Source organism: Lissotriton vulgaris, chromosome 2_1, assembly GCF_964263255.1.
Source record: "Lissotriton vulgaris chromosome 2_1, aLisVul1.2, whole genome shotgun sequence".
Classification (NCBI taxonomy): Eukaryota; Metazoa; Chordata; class Amphibia; order Caudata; family Salamandridae; genus Lissotriton; species Lissotriton vulgaris.
The window spans coordinates 1,223,885,010-1,223,903,650 of NC_141687.1; the positions used below are offsets into that span (position 1 = coordinate 1,223,885,010).

The following is an 18,641-nucleotide window of genomic DNA, read 5'->3' on the forward strand; positions in this document are numbered from 1 at the left end:
TAGACCGGTCTCTTTCAGCTTCCACACGAGTTTATCTGCAGTCCCTCCTGCCCGTTCAGTGGGCCACAGATACTGTCCCATACTTGGGAATTCAGCTCGCCCCGACCCTGACCAGGATGGTCACGGCCAACTACACTACTCTGCGTACCCGCGTCCGTGGAGAGTTGGATCGGTGGAGACATCTTCCCCTATCCTGGCTAGGTCGCATTGCGGCAGTTAAGATGACCATCCTGCCGCAAGTCTTGTATCTTTTTCGTGCCTTACCCCTCCGGCCTCCAGCAGGCTGGATAAGACAAACCCAATCGGATCTAGCCAAATTTATTTGGCAGGGTCGGAAGCTCTGACTAAAGAGGACACTTGCCACTTTGGCTCCCGATGTAGGAGGTTTGGGCATTCCTGACCTGAATAAATACTACCAGGCGGCGCAACTGCGCTATTTGATGGAATGGAGCAAGTGAGAGTCCGACAAGCACTGTCTCTTTCAGGACCAGGCGGTAGTGGGGCGTCCGTTGCAGGAGATACAGTTTCTACCTCGAGTTTACAGACCTGCCAACCTCTATGCGTCCTCTATAACCCGGGTCCCCCTGGAAGTCTGGGACGCGACTAATACGCTTCATGATTTGACTACATTCCCCTCTCCACTAACGCCTTTAGTGGACAACCCTGAATTTACCCCCGGGATGGCTAAAGGGGTCTTTGCACACTGGAGGCCAGCAGGTTGCCACTTCCTGTATCATATGTACAGCCCAGATGGGGTGCTTCCTTTCCAGCTCTTTAAGCAAGAATATAACCTTCCCGAAACAGAGCGTATGAGATACTTGCAGGTGCGTCACTGGGCGTTACAGCCGCAAGTACGTGATTCGGCTGATAAGAAATTCACTCCGTATGAGAGATGGCTTTTCTCACGCACTCCAAGCTCATCTCAGACCTTTATAAACTTTATTAACTGATACAGACGCCAACCACACATCTATAACCCGGGCAGTGTACGATGGGAAAGAGAACTGGGTAGATCCCTGAGTCATAAGGAATGGGGGAGCATTGCTTATAGGGCTAGGCACTCAGCGTACCACATGGGGCTCACCGAGACACTCACAAAAATATCTCTATACTGGTACTACACCCCTGAGCGGCTCTCCGAAATGGATCCTTCAAAGATAAGCTCTGCTGGAGGGGTTGTGGGCACACCGGAACTCTGGTACACATTTTGTGGGACTGCCCGCTCATCCGCTCATTCTGGGAATATATCTTAGATGAAGTTGACGCACACTTCCAGACAGAAATACCCCGCTTTCCCGCTTATATACTGCTAGGCCTCCACAATGCACTAACTTACCCACTGCGCTCCCATAGGGGCCGTCAAACGGCCATAGCCCTTGGGTCGGCTCTGCAGAACATCCTGGCACACTGGCATACCACCACCGTCCCTACCGCCACAGGCTGGCTTCACAGGATGTGGCATGTGTTAGGTATGGAGAAGCTGTCACTCACCGCAGCAGGGAAGGGGGACCAACTTGAGGAACTCTGCAGCCTTTCAGGGCCCTACTTCTGACTGAATTCACGGAGATAACCTGTCCTAAATATCTCAGATTGTTGCGCCTGACGGCACCCCTAGCTATGGACCCTAAGACACTCGTGGCATGAGACACTTAGAAGCTGAAAGTATGAACCGTAGGGAGACTGCTGGGAGCTCTGAACTGGGTGGGGGGAGGGGGGATGGGCGTGGGCTTGGAAAGGGAGGGTGGGCTGCGGGAGGGGGGGGGGGGGGGGGGAGTTTTTCTTGGATTTTTCTAGTTCTATTGTTCTCTTGGTGCAGTGCATTTTTCATCTCCGACGAGTTGGACATTGCTGTTATTGCCAATATTGCCTTGAACACTGTGCTTTTGCTGAAATTGCTATCTGTATCTGGCGTGATCGCACTGCTAATTGTACTGTTTTGCACTGTCTTTCATTAATAATATACAGATTTAAACCTAAAAAAGGTTTCTTGATTCTATCCTGAAAATAGTACCCTTTAAACTGGTTTCTTCTTTGAAGAAACACAGTAAAACTTGACCAACACAGACTTTTACAGGGTGTCAACAGTAGTTTTTAGGTCAAGCCTGGGCAGCACATGAGCTGCTGTGAGGCATGCAGTAGTGGAGTATGGCTTTGAAGCCCTGCCCATTTTCCCCCCATATGTTTAATTGGCTTGTGTCATTGTCCTCCGTAAACGCTGGCTTCTGAGTCGTTATTAGGCTTGTTAGTCCCTCCTTGGTACCGCCCTGTCTGCATTTGTTACCTCCCATAACAACTGGAGCGTTTACTGGTGTTCTTACATGGATCTGCTTCAAAAGTCAGTGAGCACTATTAGAATTAATGCTCTTTCCCTAGTCCAACCACTACTTTGCATCACGCCGCCCGCTTTTAGTTTAATTTTTACTTATGGCGGTCTGCTTTAACTATAGGGGCTGTGGTTTTTTATTTATTTTAGCTGCACGGTCCGTATTTAGCTGCCGTGCTAGCAGCCATGTAGCACTTTCACAGCGCCCCTTTCTCTACACAATCCGCGTCTATAGAAAAGTATGCGGCAGACATTAAAGTGGGCGCTTTTACCCCCCAAAAATGTTTGTCAACTTGACAAACATGATTTTTTTTTTGTCTAAGCCCCCATGCCGTGGTTTCACTTTAATGTCGGACACGCCCCTTTCTTTAGACGCGGCTTGTCTAAAGAAAGATGCAGGGTCTTCATGAATGTGAAAGCGCTGCATGGGTGCAAGTAAAAAAACAAATATTTGCATTGCAATAGGTTTTGCATTTGCAAGAGTTTTTGCTACTGCATTGCCAATAGCTTACACTCTAGTTAATGTGAGACCTATTGCATTGCAAACGCTTTTCTTAGGTGGCGGTGGGGGTCATGGTAGAGAGAGCCCCCACTCTTTAGCCTTTGCATGAAGTAGATTCTTGGTGCCTTCACTGGTCCTTTCGACAGTTGTAAAACCTGATCTTCGCCCTTTACCAAAGCATCTTTCTGAGCATATAAAAAAAGTACTTTGGCAATGAAAACCTGTAAGGCAAATAATGCAAACACTAAGTCGAAATCTTGCCTTTTTTCCTACCATTTGAAAGGCATCTAAAAGACATTTTTTGTCAGATAACATTCCAAGTCTTAAAATACATCGATCATCACATACATAGAGGATTGGAAAATAGCCAAAAAAAGGGAAGGCAGGAAAAAAAAAACAGTCTCAACTGTCACTGTCAAGGCATGACAGGACACTTGTGGTATGTCTCTTCCCTTAAACAAGCAGTGAAAGTTTTCTAGTCCTTTAGGCTCTAAGGGTATATTGCCCTTCTCTTCCCTCGTCCTTTTGTAAAAGGCTTTTCTAGTCAGTCAGAAAAACTTTATTCGGTTTTTGTTTTTAAACCATAAAAGTTACACAAGCATAAAAAACATTTAAGTAAAAGAGCATAATTTAAAACAACAGCCAAAACCACAGTTAGAGTCAGATAAATAAATAAATAAGCCTGAGGAAACAAACTTTACACATCCATACAACTCCTGGATTTAACAGAGGCTTTTAAAACCCCTAATATAAAAAATATACAGTCCTCTTTCAGTAGTTGCAGGAACACAAGTGCTGGACGAACTGTTCTAAAATTCATTTGTTTTAAGATGGGAACTAGTGCTTATGCGAATTTTCATATAATTTACATAAAAACAAAAAGTGCAGCGTGTCCTGCGGAGACTTTCCGTCGCAGCCGCAAGACGCTAGCACTTGACCTCTATTGAAGCCCTTGGGTCTAGCGAGCAAAAGATGAACGGTTCAACCGCAACCTAGTAAACAAAAATTACTCATATGTGGACAGAGACCCAATGAGATAAGGTTCCGTCAACGTGGTTGTCTTAAGCATTATGTACGTCCTAACACTAGGTTTCAACACCTCCTTAGCTTCCCTTTCTATCTTCCTTAGGGACAGAAAGGCTATCTTGATCGATTCTACATCCTTCTTTCTGATGACATCAGAGTTGAAAAATAGTTTGCCCTAACCCATCAAAACTATTTTTAATATATTTCAGCCACGGAATACGAGATGAGTTGTCAAGAGTCAAACACTCACTTAGGATCAGGTGGGTGAGAGTTAGATCTTTATTCAACCAACATTTTAGCCAGAAAATCAGGGGTCGCGAGGCAAGAACATCACTTAAAAAAGGGGACACCCATTTCCTTGTGGACAGCTAAATTAGATGTTCCATGGGTAACGCATAGTAAGCATTTCAAAAAGTCATTTCCGCTATCTGAAGCGATTCTGCAGCAAGGTATCCCCAAATTTCACTACCATATGAAGCTATGGTCAGGCTTTTGGCCTGGTACACTTGCAACATAGCTCTTGTTGGTTTCTTCCTTATTTTAGATGCAAGATTGCTGAATTACCCCAGCCAGATCCCCTTTTTAGGTCTTGTCTTTGCAGCGTGCGTGCGCTGCAAAGGCAAAAAGACCTTTTGTCGTCGCTTAGGATTTTCAGCCTAGCACATGCACGCGTTCCATTGCTGGCATTGGCAACACGTGCCCGTCCGCGGTCATTTTCGCTCCCGCAAGTGAATCTCGCAGCTACCCTCCTCCCCCCTGCTGCCACACGCGCCTCCCCTTGCTCCCGGCAGCATCACAATACTGTTGAACCAATGCCGAGACTCGTCCACAGTTCCAATGTCGTCAGCCCTGTGCGTAACGGCTCATCTTCTCCCCTTTTTACGAAAATAAGCTGCTCGGTCCCAAATCATATCTCAAAAATTGCAACAAGACCGCGGGGAATATTACAAGCGTCATGAAGCCAAAATCACGCAAGCTTACAATGCACAAGTAAAACTCATAAAATTCCACCAGCAGCAGTGGCCCACATAAGGCTGGGTGATTTCTTCCAGAGAAGCTGGGGCTACCTCCCCTCGCCTTCGCATATTGAAGTTGGTTCTCTGCTGCTCTGCCTTGCTGCTGTGGGACTGTGCCTTTTAGCCTCTCTGCCACACACCCCCACGGCCCCCGACCAGTGGCTGTTCGATGCACTGCGAGCGGAGCTGACCTAGGCTTTCTCCCTGCTCCGCCCCGCTCTCAGTCGGATTAGAGGTGATAAGGGATGAATTGCAGGTGATTTGTGCCCCTCCCCCCCTCGCTTGAAATGCAGGACCAGACGTATGAATCTCAGGCTCAGTCGTCTCTGAGTGAGGCACAGTGAGGGTCCGGAGTTGCAGTGACGATGGAACCTCGGATACTGCTGTGTCACCTTTCCTTGCCTGCATTTTCCCACAACTCCAAGCGCAGGTACACAACCTCACTATCCAAAAGTGGTACATTTTTCCATTTCCCTCTGATTCTGTAGGGGAGTAATTAACACCCACCTGTCACCAATGACCCATAGAATCTACAGTTAAGTCTCCCGCTACCTGGTCAAAGCACGTTGGGGCAATCAGCAAACACTGTGCAAGGACCACGCGGTGTCTCATGGTTTCATTACTGAGGTTGTGATCCAGTAAGACAGACGTCTCTTCGGCTACTCGCCAAAACATAATAAAAATATTGTTGCCACTTTCATAAGTATTTAGTAAGCAAGAGCAAGAGAAATCTCGTATTTCGAATCTCTTCAGTTAATGGATATTCTCCTCGCCTAAGGCGTGGAAGATGGGTGACTTAAACCATGACGTCATTGACTTTTGGCGCTGCTTGTTTACATATGGTGCGTCACATTGTGCATTTGCCGTATATATTAGATGGCAGGATTTCCTATTTACGGTACCCAAATTACCGACTTCTGATGAATGACTAGGGCTGTGATTGCTGGGCATAAATCTCATTTGCCTTCCATGTCCCAGACCTTACTTATGCCATGTGTGACCTCACCCTTTACACTACGACTGCGTAGAATGCCTTTTCCCCTCTCTCTGCACAATACCGAAAAGTCTTTCTTCTCTTTGAAATCTGAGGCCCATCATCACAATAATGGGTGCAGTCTAAAGGGTGCAGTCTAAAAATACCAAGCACCACAGCAAAAACTCTGCCATGATTCGTTCTGGCGAGGTTCCCTGGAGGACGCGTACAGAAGAGACGCTGTGAGTGGTAATGACGAATATCAGTAAGTAATCGGAATATTATCTTTTTCAGTACGGAGTGTTCAAGTTACTGAGCCATCCTGACTTCATTGTAGCTCTAAAGCGCTGCCTTGAACACTCTCAACATAGGTTATTTAGGGCCTTTAAGGCATTGTTTGCTAAGTCTACCAAAGGGCTTTTCTGAGAAATGCATCCGAATCAAAAGTGACACCTTGCACGAGATCCGTCCTGACTCAAAATCTGTGTTAGGATGTCTTTGAATAGGAGCAGGCTGTCCAATGCAATCCGTTCCCTTCACTTCATTCTTTGGGAAACTGAGGCTTTCAGGGATTATGCTTTGCAACCTCTGCCGCCAGCAGATAAATAACCGAGTATTTCAGCAGAGGTGCTGGCGTCTCAGAAGAGTAATTTGTTTGCGACTTTATTCTAAGGCTTTACAGATTTTTTTTATGAGTACCTTTTTGCAAGACAGTGACAATTGGAGATTGCTTTTTTTAGGTCATAAAGGGAAGTGCCAAAGACTTCTGTCCTCATTTCCAAATATATTCTCTAAATCCCCTATTCTCCAGATTGCAGGCTTGGTCTTGAGAAGCCCCCCGGGGGCAGCATTTATGAAGAGTAAACCTAGCAACAAAGCAAAGATGCACTGTGCAGAGAAAAGGGGGAACAGAATTAGCTCATAAGGGACACATAAGAGGTGCTTCTCTACCTTTTCTCCCTCTCTTCCTCCTTTTTTTCTCAACCCTGTCTCTCTCTGCCCCTCCCTTTCAGTAAATCTCCGTTAAATTCTATTACTTTCCATAAGGCTAAATTTGCATGACTTCGGATGCTATTGGAGTGATCGGAGATAATCCCCTTAACTTCCCTGCCCCCTGAATTACCAGCAACATTGATCTTGGTCATTTCAGTGGCTGCAAAATAACAATTATTAGAGGATTTTGTGAATTAACATATGGGAATTGGTATTGCCGTCCCGGTTTCCACGTTTCCCCCAGTATTTCTCATAGAGATTTCAACTGCTTACAACAGCTAAAATCCACGGAAGTGAGTCTCAGATTCCTGGCAATTAGAATTCGGTCAGTGGTGAGGTGGATGACCTACCCCATCCTTGCCTGGACTCCCTTCTTAATAGCAAAATCCCTTGTAACCTGCAAATCCTATGAGAACCTGACATTGGCTTTAATTGATATATGCAGGTCCTCAAGAAAGTTAACAATACAGTTCTCCACTCCCATTGCCCTCACGGACTGCCACAGCTTGTCCATGTTGACACAGTCAAACGCAGATGACAAGTCCATTAAGGCAAGGAGGATAGTTACGGGGAGAGCGACAGTATGTTTACTCAGTATCATTGATCAATTGAGACACTGAGCCACGGTGGAACGTCCTGGTCGGAAACCATACTGGACGGTCAACAAGATCTTGTGGTCCTCCGCCCAAGACGATAGGAGGATCCGACCCACCACTTTTACCACTGAGTCAATAAGCAAGATTGGTCTATAGCAGTGGGTACTATTTGTCGTCCTTTTTGAATACAGGAACTATAGAAGAAGTTGCCCAGGACTGTGGGCAACCCTTCTTTGCCGCAGCATTGAAAACGGACTCCAGTATCGGCGCCCAAAGAGACGGGTCAGACTTAAATAAGTCTGGAGGAATCCCATCAGGGCCAGGCGCTTTACCGCTAGCTAAACCTGTGATACCTTCCAGGATCTCCCACCTCTTAAATATTAATATTGGGTCCTTCCTATCCTGGGGTTTCCTGTAATTAAGCTTGAACGGGAAATCAAACATGGATTTAAATTGAAGTTCCCCGTCCTCCTCAGTGATATGAGAGTCAAGGCACCCCCCACTTCCTGGTCAAACAAGGGCCTATTCACAACACTCTAGAACTTCGAGCTATTTCTGAGAGTGCTGGAATCAATGAGCTCCTTCCATGCTTCTTCCTTCAATGCTCCGTTCCGATTGGCAAGGGCTAACTTGTATTCCCCACGAAAAGGCAGAAACTTCAGATTGAATTCTGGGTTTTGCTGACAAGACTTTCCACAACCTCCTGGCTGCCTTCGAGCAATGGTAATCAAACCATCTAGGACCAGACAAAGTGTGTCCTCTGGCAGGAGCGCATAGCAATTCGGCCACTGTATGTGATATAGACTCAAATGCACCAAGAATCTCATTTAGGAGGGACCTCTCCATTGTGCATAATAATAATTCGTCGGCACAGGCTATTTTAACCTCGTTATAAAATCTTTCTGGGGATACCTGGGGCCATTTTAATCTACGCTTCCCATCTGTAGGTCTCAATACACCCTTACTTGGAGCATCCTCAGATTTTACTGATAGGGGACCTGTCATATGAACTGTTAAAGCGTTATGATCACTAAATTCACTTTCTTCAATATTACAATTATTTTAAAAGAATTGCAAAGATTACGAAATTAAAATAAAATAAAAGACCCCCTCCCGTGCCTGTGAAAAGTTGGCACAGGAAACTTAGTGTACGGGTCAGTTAAGGACATTGTGGCCACCAGATCTAGTTCATTCAACATAATGTTCAGCAGCTCCCCTTGGGCATGATGTTCAAAATGGAAACCCTTCATACGTGGGCCGTACAGCTCAGAGATGCAAGATGTTGTTGGCTTACCACAAGGATGTATGTTAAAATCACCTGAAACCAAAAGGTTATGAAGACATAGGCCCAAGTATTGTTTTATAGTTACACCCAGGGCAGTTATGTTACAGGCCTCATGTGGGGAGGACAGTGAGTTCAACAAATTAACAATTCCCCAGCTAATATTACCCCTTCTGGCTGACAATGCCAGAATTCCTCGGTGTGTAGTTAGTATCCTAACCCGTCACCTGCAACATACTATCAATAGCCACAGAGATATATGTGACTAGTCCGCCCTTGTGTCTTCCTCTCGCAGATGGAATAGCTGGGACAAAAAAGGCCTTATAGCCTTCCAGGAATAAATCGCACTCCACAGACCATGTTTCCTGGAGGCTAATTACCATAAATTGCTTGACATAACACACCACCGTGGGTTCTGAAGCTTAGTTGCCAACCCGGCAATATTCCAAGATAGACAGTTGTTCGATCTCACAGCTGGGAGCCCAACAGCTACCCCCACTAGAGACTGGAGAGGCGCAACCGACTCAGGCCCTAAAGATGTATGGCCCCTCAGTCAATCGCATTCCTCCATGCCGGTTAAGGCAGCAAATCTATTGTTTGACGCCAGTGTGTGGACGGGCCAAGTTGCCTTTTTAATACAGGCGGTAGTTGGACCATAGAAATGGGCTGTTATCTAGGGACTGGTCTAGTTATGCACCCCCCTTGGTATGCTACTCTAGGGCCATTTACCGACATATCCCCGTAGGGGACTGGCATGTAAAAATAGCCCAGAGGTAGTGCTTTGATGTGAGATCCCACTAGGAGAGTAAGGCTGAAATTCCTGGAGGGAATACGGCCTGCGGTAAAGGTGCTATTAAAATGTATAATGATACAATCACCTGTCCTCTGTTTGCGTGAGCTCCCGATCCAGCATGACCCCCAAACAGGAAAAAAGCCCCCGTTTTGGGAACCGATGTAGACCCCACCTTAAAGGTAAAGGGCTTCCCTGTACCGGGTCCCGCGTCCATCATGTAAGATTCAGATTAATTTACTAGCAGGCCCGGGTCCTCCATAAATTTCATGAAGGAATTGAGGAGGGATTGTAGTCCACTCGTGTCCTAGACATGAGGCCAGCGTCTTCTGCACACAGAAATACCGGCAGAACACGCCTTCCCACATGTGCCTTGATTTTTCAAATATGGTACGAGAGATGTCCCTATGATTATGTCTGATTGTGTACGAAGAGATTCTTGGTCCTGTGGAGAATCCCTCAAACGAAGGGATTCGAAACGCGTAGACCACAATACTTTAGGCCAATTAAGCTGTATATAGCTTTGTGAATTTTTGATGGCCTTTGTTGAAAGTCATTAATCAGTGTTTTGACAAATTTTGAAAGAATTGTGTTTGTACATAAAAAGCTTTCACCTAAGCACCCCAGGGTGGGTTTTGTGTGAATGAAGAAAGGATGTTAGTATGAATGTAGGATAGAATCGGACACAAGTATAATTGCAGCACCAAATGGGAGATTGATAGGGAGATTGTAGTTGTGCCAGTGCAAAAAGGGATCATTAAGTGGGTTCCAAAAAAAGATTTTCCGCGGGGGTGATTTGTTGTTTGTTTTTCGTGATGATCATTGAGGTTTTTGTAAAGTTTTTGTATTCTTTAAAAAATTAAAAGATTGGAGAATAATAAAGCAGATGAATTCAAACTGAAAGAGCAGTTAAGAGGGATTTGTTTGATTCTTTTTTCCATCTTTAAAACAATTCAAAATAGCGGCAGTACTGGCATTTCCATTTGTTTATTATTATTGAAGCATGGCCTTGCTGCATAGTAGCCAAACCCTTTATTGGTATTCCCACATGTGGGGCATCTACCTGGTTAACAGTCAGGGCCTTCTCCAAATCATTAATATATAGATTAAATAAAAAATGGGCCAGGATACAGCCTTAGCGCATCCCTCTCTGGACAGTGAATTGTCGAGGTACCTGATCCTCTTTCGTAAACCAGCTTTAGTGTCCCTATGTAGTTCTCGGAGGAAGAGGACAATCTCATTGTCCACGCCCATGCACTGTAAACACTCCCATAACTTATTTTGGTTGACAGTCGAAAGTGGACGACAAGCCAATAAATGCAAGGTATATCCGGCCTGAACGAGCAACTGTTTATTTGTTAATAATCAGATACAGGTTCAGGCATTGGTCGATTGTGGATCTCCCTGGGCGAAAACCATATTGGATATCTGTCAAGATGTTATTTGCATCAGCACATGTGGACAACCTTTCTAACAGAATCTGTCTCAGCACTCTGACAGATGAAACCAAAAGAGATATGGGCCATTAACATAGCGTACTATCAGTGTCCTTTCTTAAAAATAGGCACTATGGTTGATAGGGGCTAGGCAGTTCCTTACTGATAGCAGCATTTATGACCATTGTGAGGATTGGCACCCAGAGTTGGGGTCTAGATAAAGTTCCTGAGGGATGCCATCTGGGCCAGGAGCTTTGTTCTTAGACAGCCCCACTATTCCTTTACTGACTACCTCAGCTGTAATGAGGGGGATGACTTCCTTCCATCTCTAGGTTGACAAGTGTCTGCTTGCTGGCAGAACATTCCCTCGAAGTGACAGACCCAATCCTCCTTAGTGATATGTGCATCTAGGGGCTCAGAGTTTTCCCCTGACAGAAAGGAGAAATTTACAATACTCCAAAACTGAGAACTATTTTTATGGCAACAGGCCTAGCTAAGTATGCTCCAAGCCAGCTCTTTGAGCTCGTTCTTCTGCCTTGCTAATTCCATTTTATAGAACCCTCAGCTCACCCTTACCGCGGCGGGATTCCTTGGAAAGATACTCAGGGCCGCCTTCAAATTCCTTGCAGGCCTTGAGCAGCCATGATCGAACCAGCTCCTAACTCGTCCATTCCAGAACATGGGAAGAGCCTCAAGCAGGAGTCCAATTGTACATGAGATGGTCGAGAATGCCTCCAATGAGGCATCTGCCACCCCAAGTCCAGTTGTACAAATGTCAATTTCGCTCTTGCAAATTCCCACAAGGGCCTCATAAAAGGAGTCCGGGGATATCTGCACCCATCTCAGCTTTCTGCCCTGATCTACTACCCTTAGTATTCCACTAGAGACAACACTGGTGGGATTTCCCTACCTTGGGCCAGGAAGTCGAGATGCACAGAGGGTTATGGTCACTATAGATACTATCCTCCACTGGAAAAAGTTCGAAAAAGGGGCTTGAAACAAAAATATAGTCTATTAACGTTTAACACCCCCTTTCAGTAAAGGTCGGAAGAAAGTACTTCCTACTGTGGGCCATACTGGTCCTCAACGTAGTTAAGTCAAACTTGTCAGCAAGTGCATTAAGACTGTCTCCCTGGGCAGTGTGTTCCCCCCCAACCTGGGGCATCCCATCCAGAATTTGGTACCTACAACTGGATCCCCCATATAGGTAAATGTTGAAATCTCCTGCAATCACAAGATGTCCTGTCAGGGAACCCTTTGTGTCCATATTGTTTAGGAAAATACCCAATCTGGTGATGTTACTGAGGGGGTTGGTGCCCAACATTAGCGTTATAGACATTTAACAACACCATATTTATCGACCCTGCAAACATTATCAGTAGGTATTTCCTTCAATCGGCATGGGATGTCCAAGGAAACATTAACAAACCCCTCTTTGATCTACCCATCTGTGAAGCAGTAGCTGGCACAAAAAACGGCAAACCCCTCAAGGAAAAAAGTGTTCTTAGTAGCCCATGTATCCTATAAACAAATACTGAAACCTTTAACAAACGTGATCCAACCGGATCGGCTATCTTTTTTGCAAGCCCAGCTATTTTCCAGGAAATACATTTGCAGATTTTAGCTTATTCAGCCCAATCCTGCCTATACTGGGGGAAGCCCCATTGAATCTTCGTGAAGGGTACTAGCTCGGCTGACTCGTCGACCGTGCGTCAATCGCAAGTGTCCAATGATGCCAAGGGAGCAAAGGGGTTGAAAGTCGGGATAACTTTAGATACTAGCTAATGAACCTGTTGAGCCTGGTCCGAGTGAACTGAGTTAATAGGGAATTTCTGAATGCCCACCCAGTTAGGCCTTGAGATGTCAAGGGGAAGACTGTAGAAGTAGCCTAGGTGGACAGGCATTATAGTTGAAACTTGACCCCCCCCCTGTTGTTCTGGGCCACCTAATGTAAGATTCTCTCTGCTAGGTAGAGTATGTTGAAATTAACGACTACACAGTTCCCGGGTTTTGGTTGACCCACCCACCCATGAGACCCTATGTTTCTCCACCCTTAAACCAAGAGGTGCATTCTGATCCAGCCAATGCAAAACCTTATTCTTAAGCCAGCCGAAATCCTCACCAGCACCACGGGGAGTGCTGGAATGTTACTGAGTACCACCACATATGGAAGACATTCGGGGGGGGGGGGGGGGGGATGTATCGTTGGCAGCATCTGCCATGTGTTTGCCCCCTTAGAGTCTGATAAAACACCTCTTAAGGCTATTCCTGTTGGAGAATTAACAAGCCTGGTGCAAGATGAAAGGTGCTGTGCCGTCCCAACTTCGTCCTTTGGGATCTCGATGGGCCGTGTGATAGAAATCTTACAGTTATTCTCTTGTACCACCACAGACTAAATTCCACTTGGGCCAGCTGTCCCCCTCTCTTCAGATAGGGTGGCAACCACACCCTGAGAATCCGAAACCCCTGCTGGCCTACATCGGTTGGTCTCCTTTAACACCTGCTCGATTGCAGCTAAACGGGTCCTGATGGGGTCTAATCCAATATCGATTTTGGTCATTAGTGAGCCCATCTAGGCATCCATTAAGGATTCCAAGTCCACCTTCGTTAGTGGAGGGTGTTTGCTCACACCATGTCCGTTCCCTTCTTCCCTTGGACATTTAGCCATTGCACCAGAAGCTGGACCTTTCCTTTTAACTCCCGTTCTCCCTCAACTTTAAACATCGCTGGATTGCTAAAATTACCCTCATCCTGTAAGGAGGTGGGCACTATTGGGGCATAGCTGGTGGAGCTGGATCAAGCTACCACAGGCCCATGCGATCCCTCTCACTGGTCTCCCACGATCGCGCCCCCGAGACTGGAGAGCTAGATTGACCCGAAGGAGTTCCAGTTGCCGAATAGATTACTTGGGCCCAGTGCAAGGCACTACCCCACTCCTGGAGGACTAGGGGCAAGACGAGGTATAGGCGAGAGGGAAAGCCGGCGGGACACTAACTCAATTTCAATGATCCCTGCTGCCCGCGTTAGGAAGGCATCCATCGTGTAAGGTTAAGAGCCCGTACGTCCCACAGGAGCCAATCTGCACCTTTAAGTCTCCCCATCTGCCCGGATTAGGAAGACGTAAAAGGACACAAATCCCAGTACCAGAGTAGATAGTGAATAGGGTTAAGATCAGCAGTCTACCTGTTCAGTCGTAACAGTCACAACAATGCTACTCCAACTTCAGAAGAACAGTACATAAGAAGATTTCCTACCTCACGAATTCCACATCCAATAGAAGTATGGTCAAACCATGAGGCCCATTCACAATCCTTTAATATCCTTTGATACCAGTTCTAATCAGACAACCAGGCTGCTGAACGCACAACCGAGAGAGGGGGCCCAGCCCAGTCTCTTCCGGGCTAAGACAGGCCCGCCCTTGGGCCGCGTGCGTCCCACGCCGTGGGATGACAATGGCGCTTTTGTGCTCAATTTGCAGCTCCTCCCCCTCCTGGGGTCCTGCTGGCTTGTGGGTAATGGTGCCCTCCCTGACGGCAGAAACAGAGGCAGGCAGGCGACAAACAGAAGGATAGCTATATGTCATCGAACCATGAACCGCTGCAGTGGAGACTGCCTACCCCATGTGTAACAAACCATGTAGCTTGAACCTTACCAGCATGTCTTCATCTAGTTGCCCAATGTGGTTCTCGGTCAGCATGATGCTGGAAATGTGATCTTCACTGGCTGAGACAATCTCTCCGAAAACACTGTTAAGCAATTCCTGTAGAGAGGTGAAGAACAGAATTAACAATTGGAAGAAATAATTCACTTTTCAACTGATTCCATAAAACACTTCAACACGTAAACCGCTACTTGCTCAAGGATATAGTTTCTTTTGAATTCGGATTAAGTTCACAAGTTGAAAAATATTTAGAACACCCATATAGCTTAATTATTTGAAACAATGCCACGAATGTGACAGAATGGTGTTTAAAGTCTCACTTTTGAACCAACACGCAAGTATACCTTAGGCAATAAACAGTGCACATATTAAAAACACATTACATTGGGAAACAACGGTGTAAAAATAATGCATGGTATCAAAGAAAGTAGGAGCATCACAAGTAGGTCAACTTGACAACAGTAGATAGATTGCAAGTTATATCTACAGTAGGAGAACAAGTTATATTTCTCGGGCTTCATGATCTTCAAATTAGTAATGTTTAAAGAACATGTTATTTCTTTGTGATTTTCCGTTTTGCAGCAATGCCTCAGGACGCCTAAGTGTGCTTTACATATCGACTGAAACAGTCAAATAATGAGAAAACATCAAGTCTAAATAATCTATGGACTGAAGGCAGTAGACAAAGTAAGTAGAACAGAATGAGGAAGGTCATCAGTCGCAGGTAGGTTCAGTTAAATAAAAGTGAAACAGATTATTTTTTGTTAAATGTCCTGATCAAGTGCTGTGTGAGAGTGGTTGGGAGTGCCTGAATGCCAATTGCAACTTTTGGCATCACAGGAACATGCTTACACACCTTCCACTGATAGGCATGCCAATTGATATTTGATAATTTGACACAAATCTGTAGTTCTCGCTCAAAAGTCAAGGTAGATTGAATTGAGAAAAAGTGAAGAGGGCTAGCAGTTACACTGCGCCATACACTAGCCGCCTGGGCCGATGCAAGATAAACGAAAGCTACGGTGATCGTTCCGGACGTGCCCCGAGACGCCAGACTTTCAGGAAGACCAGGGGGCCAAATCGGGGCTGCAGACGCCAGGCGGGCCCACTGCAGCTATAGAGACCGCTTCACTGGTAAGTCCTGGGGTGCAGACTCTATTATCTCCCCGTGCATCTGTACTGGAGGGCTGCCGCGGTGCTGCGCTACTTGGCGGCCGCCGAAGCCTTCAAGAGGAATCGTTGAGACTCGGAGGCAGGCCCAGGTGGAACTGAGCTGCGCACTGGCTGGAACCCGATGCCTGCCATTGGCGGCGGAAACAGCCCCCGGGGAGTCACAGTGACTCCGAACCCCAAGCTGCGGCGCCACTAGCTGGGCTGTCGCCACCAACATAAATTTAAGAATGCTGAAGTGGGAACTCTTAAAAAGAAACGCATCAAGTCGCACTCAAGCCTGTCAAAAAGCTGGGAGCAAGGTTAAACTAATTTACATTGTGGGCAATAAAGACAAAGGTCACGGAATACATACTAATTTAAGAGCTAGGAGGATACTTGTGGCTTCACCAAATACCCTGCACAGTGCGTGCCTCAAGTCTAAGGTGTGCCTCGAAGCAACTGGAAACCCAAGAAAGCGCAACTGACATACTGGCGCAGCTCGAACGCATCCGTAGTCGCATACTCTCTGCCATCCTGCCTCAGGTAGCTAGAGCCTACATCGTCACTTCCATCTCAGATCCATCGTTTGCCGTCAGCACAGAGCACCCCATGACATGCTGTGCTGCAACTGCGGATACTGTCCATAAGTCACTGCTAAGTTCTGCTGGTGGGCAGCAGCGGCATGGGGAAGAACGACTTAAAACAAGCAAAAGTGTTGTTTGACAACAAACCCAACCGACACACAGATAGTGGCCCGCGGCTGATCCTGTCACATGGGACATAGGAGATAGAGGAAAACAAGCTGGACAAAGTACTGCAAATAATTAAAGTAATAAAGAAAAAATGAATGTTGTGGAGATCCGATTCAGACGCAATAACATCAGGATCCAGGAATACCAAAATAACTAATATGTAGAACTTTGTGGAAACCCTGTTGCACGAGTTATTCGGCATGGAACTATCCAGTGTGTTCCTAGTGGAACGGGCTCACTGTACATTGAATCCCAAACCTCCGGTAGGGGCTTCACCACGCCGAATTCTTGCTTGCCTACTAAATTACTGTGACTGCGTCACAAATAGGCATGTGAACTTAACTCAATTCAATACCAGAGTAACGCAGTCTCCTTCTATCCATATTTCACCCACCCACTGGTCCAGGCGGCCCGCAAAGAATTCCTAACAGCAAAGAAACTGCTTAAAAAAATCAGGGACGAAATACCACCTCTTATAACTGGCAAAATTGCGAGTCACTCTTGAAGGTAAAACCCACTTCTTCACAGACGCAAAAGCTGCATTTAAATTTGCCTGGCATGCTGGAGGCTCCAGGAAGTCCCCATTACCAGGAGGCAGAGCCTTGATGGAATCCCATCTCAGCAACAATGATTGACTACACTGCTCTTAACTCTTATTATTGTTAAACTGTACCACTAATACGTGAGATCATTGCTACCACATGTTTTATGTTATGTATCCTGTATGGACAGACCTGGCACACGGTAGCCCCCTGATGCAACAACTTCACATTAATATGCATGTGCTTCTTTATAATATCGATAAGATGCAGTCACAAACCGAAATAAACCATGACTCGGCAACCCAGCCGTAACTGGCGAGGTCATTCGCCGGCGAAACATAGTTCCCCCTGGGATAATTCCCTTGCTGCCTTAGGGCTCTTTACCTTTACTGCTTGGTTGAGGATAAGTGGGTGGACTCTTAGCACAACCTAATTGGGAGGTTTGGTGTGGGTGAGGGAGGGAAGGGGCACCGTTGTTATCTATTTCCGCAAATTGTCTAGATATGGATGAAAGCCCAGCACATGTGACGCATAACATAAGTCCAGAAGTGTACTGCATTTGCCTTTACCACCATCATACACACATCTGCCCAAAGTGCACCCAACATAGGACATCGTTTAACAGATCACAGGCCCCTAGACAACACCTCCTGCATGTTTTTAGACAGGAAACATGGTGGTCTTAACCTGTACTACCTGGAATATTAGAGGTCTAAATGACCACAGAAAAATTCGGCTTGTCCACTCATACCTGGCTAGACACAAAGTGGATATTTGTCTTCTGCAGGAGACGCACCTAAAAGAAACCTCTACGGCAAAGCTAAAAGCTGGTAGATGGGGAGGGGACATATACGCCTCTGCCTACTCTTATTACTCAAAGGGAGTGGCAATATTAATTTGTAAGGGTCTCCCATGGAAAACCAACCATGCCATCACTGACCTAGCAGGTACATACATTCTATTGAAGAGATCACTATATGGCAAGCAGATAATAGTGAATATTTATGGTCCTTACAATGCAGATTAAGACTTTTTCAGCTAGGTCTGAAAGGGGATAAAGTCACTAGGGAACTAGACAATACTCTGGGGTGGTGATTTCAACGTGACTGACAGACAAGATGGACAGGGTGGGCACATCCAGCAGTCATCATCCACAGGCGACAGCTACACCTCGTACTTTAATACATGACAACTATTTAGTTGATACATGGAGACTACTAAACCCAGGTGTTACGGAAGGATCCTGTATAACACACCAACACGAAGCCTGGTCCAGATTAGTTTTCTGGTTGACATCCAAAGACATTCACTCTTGGGCCACAGCAGCTTCACATTTACCACGCACGCTATCTGATCTTGCGCCGGTACGGATCACGCTTCAAGTCCCGCAGTTCCCTGCAAGATCATTCACATGGTGCCGATCTCCAACTGCACTACGAGACGCAGTATTCAAGGCTGATATGTGGAGAAATATTTTAGAATATTTTGAACTTAATAAAAACTCAGTCGATTCAGCAGGCACACTGGGGGAGACCTTTAAGGTTGTAATCAGCAGGGTGTACATAGCCACGCAGTCCGGGGTTCTCAGAGATATCTG

At 46.0% G+C, this 18,641-nt stretch overlaps 1 protein-coding gene across 1 annotated transcript in view; it reads right to left on the reverse strand.

Annotated features, from left to right (window-relative positions):
• NCAPD3 (non-SMC condensin II complex subunit D3) overlaps window positions 1-18,641 on the reverse strand; it is a 1,036,822-nt gene that overhangs the window by 271,366 nt on the left and 746,815 nt on the right. Inside the window, exon 20 of the mRNA XM_086956941.1 lies at window positions 14,590-14,697. Within this exon, the coding sequence (XP_086813067.1) occupies window positions 14,590-14,697 (108 nt within the window). The remainder of the gene's footprint in view (window positions 1-14,589; window positions 14,698-18,641) is intronic.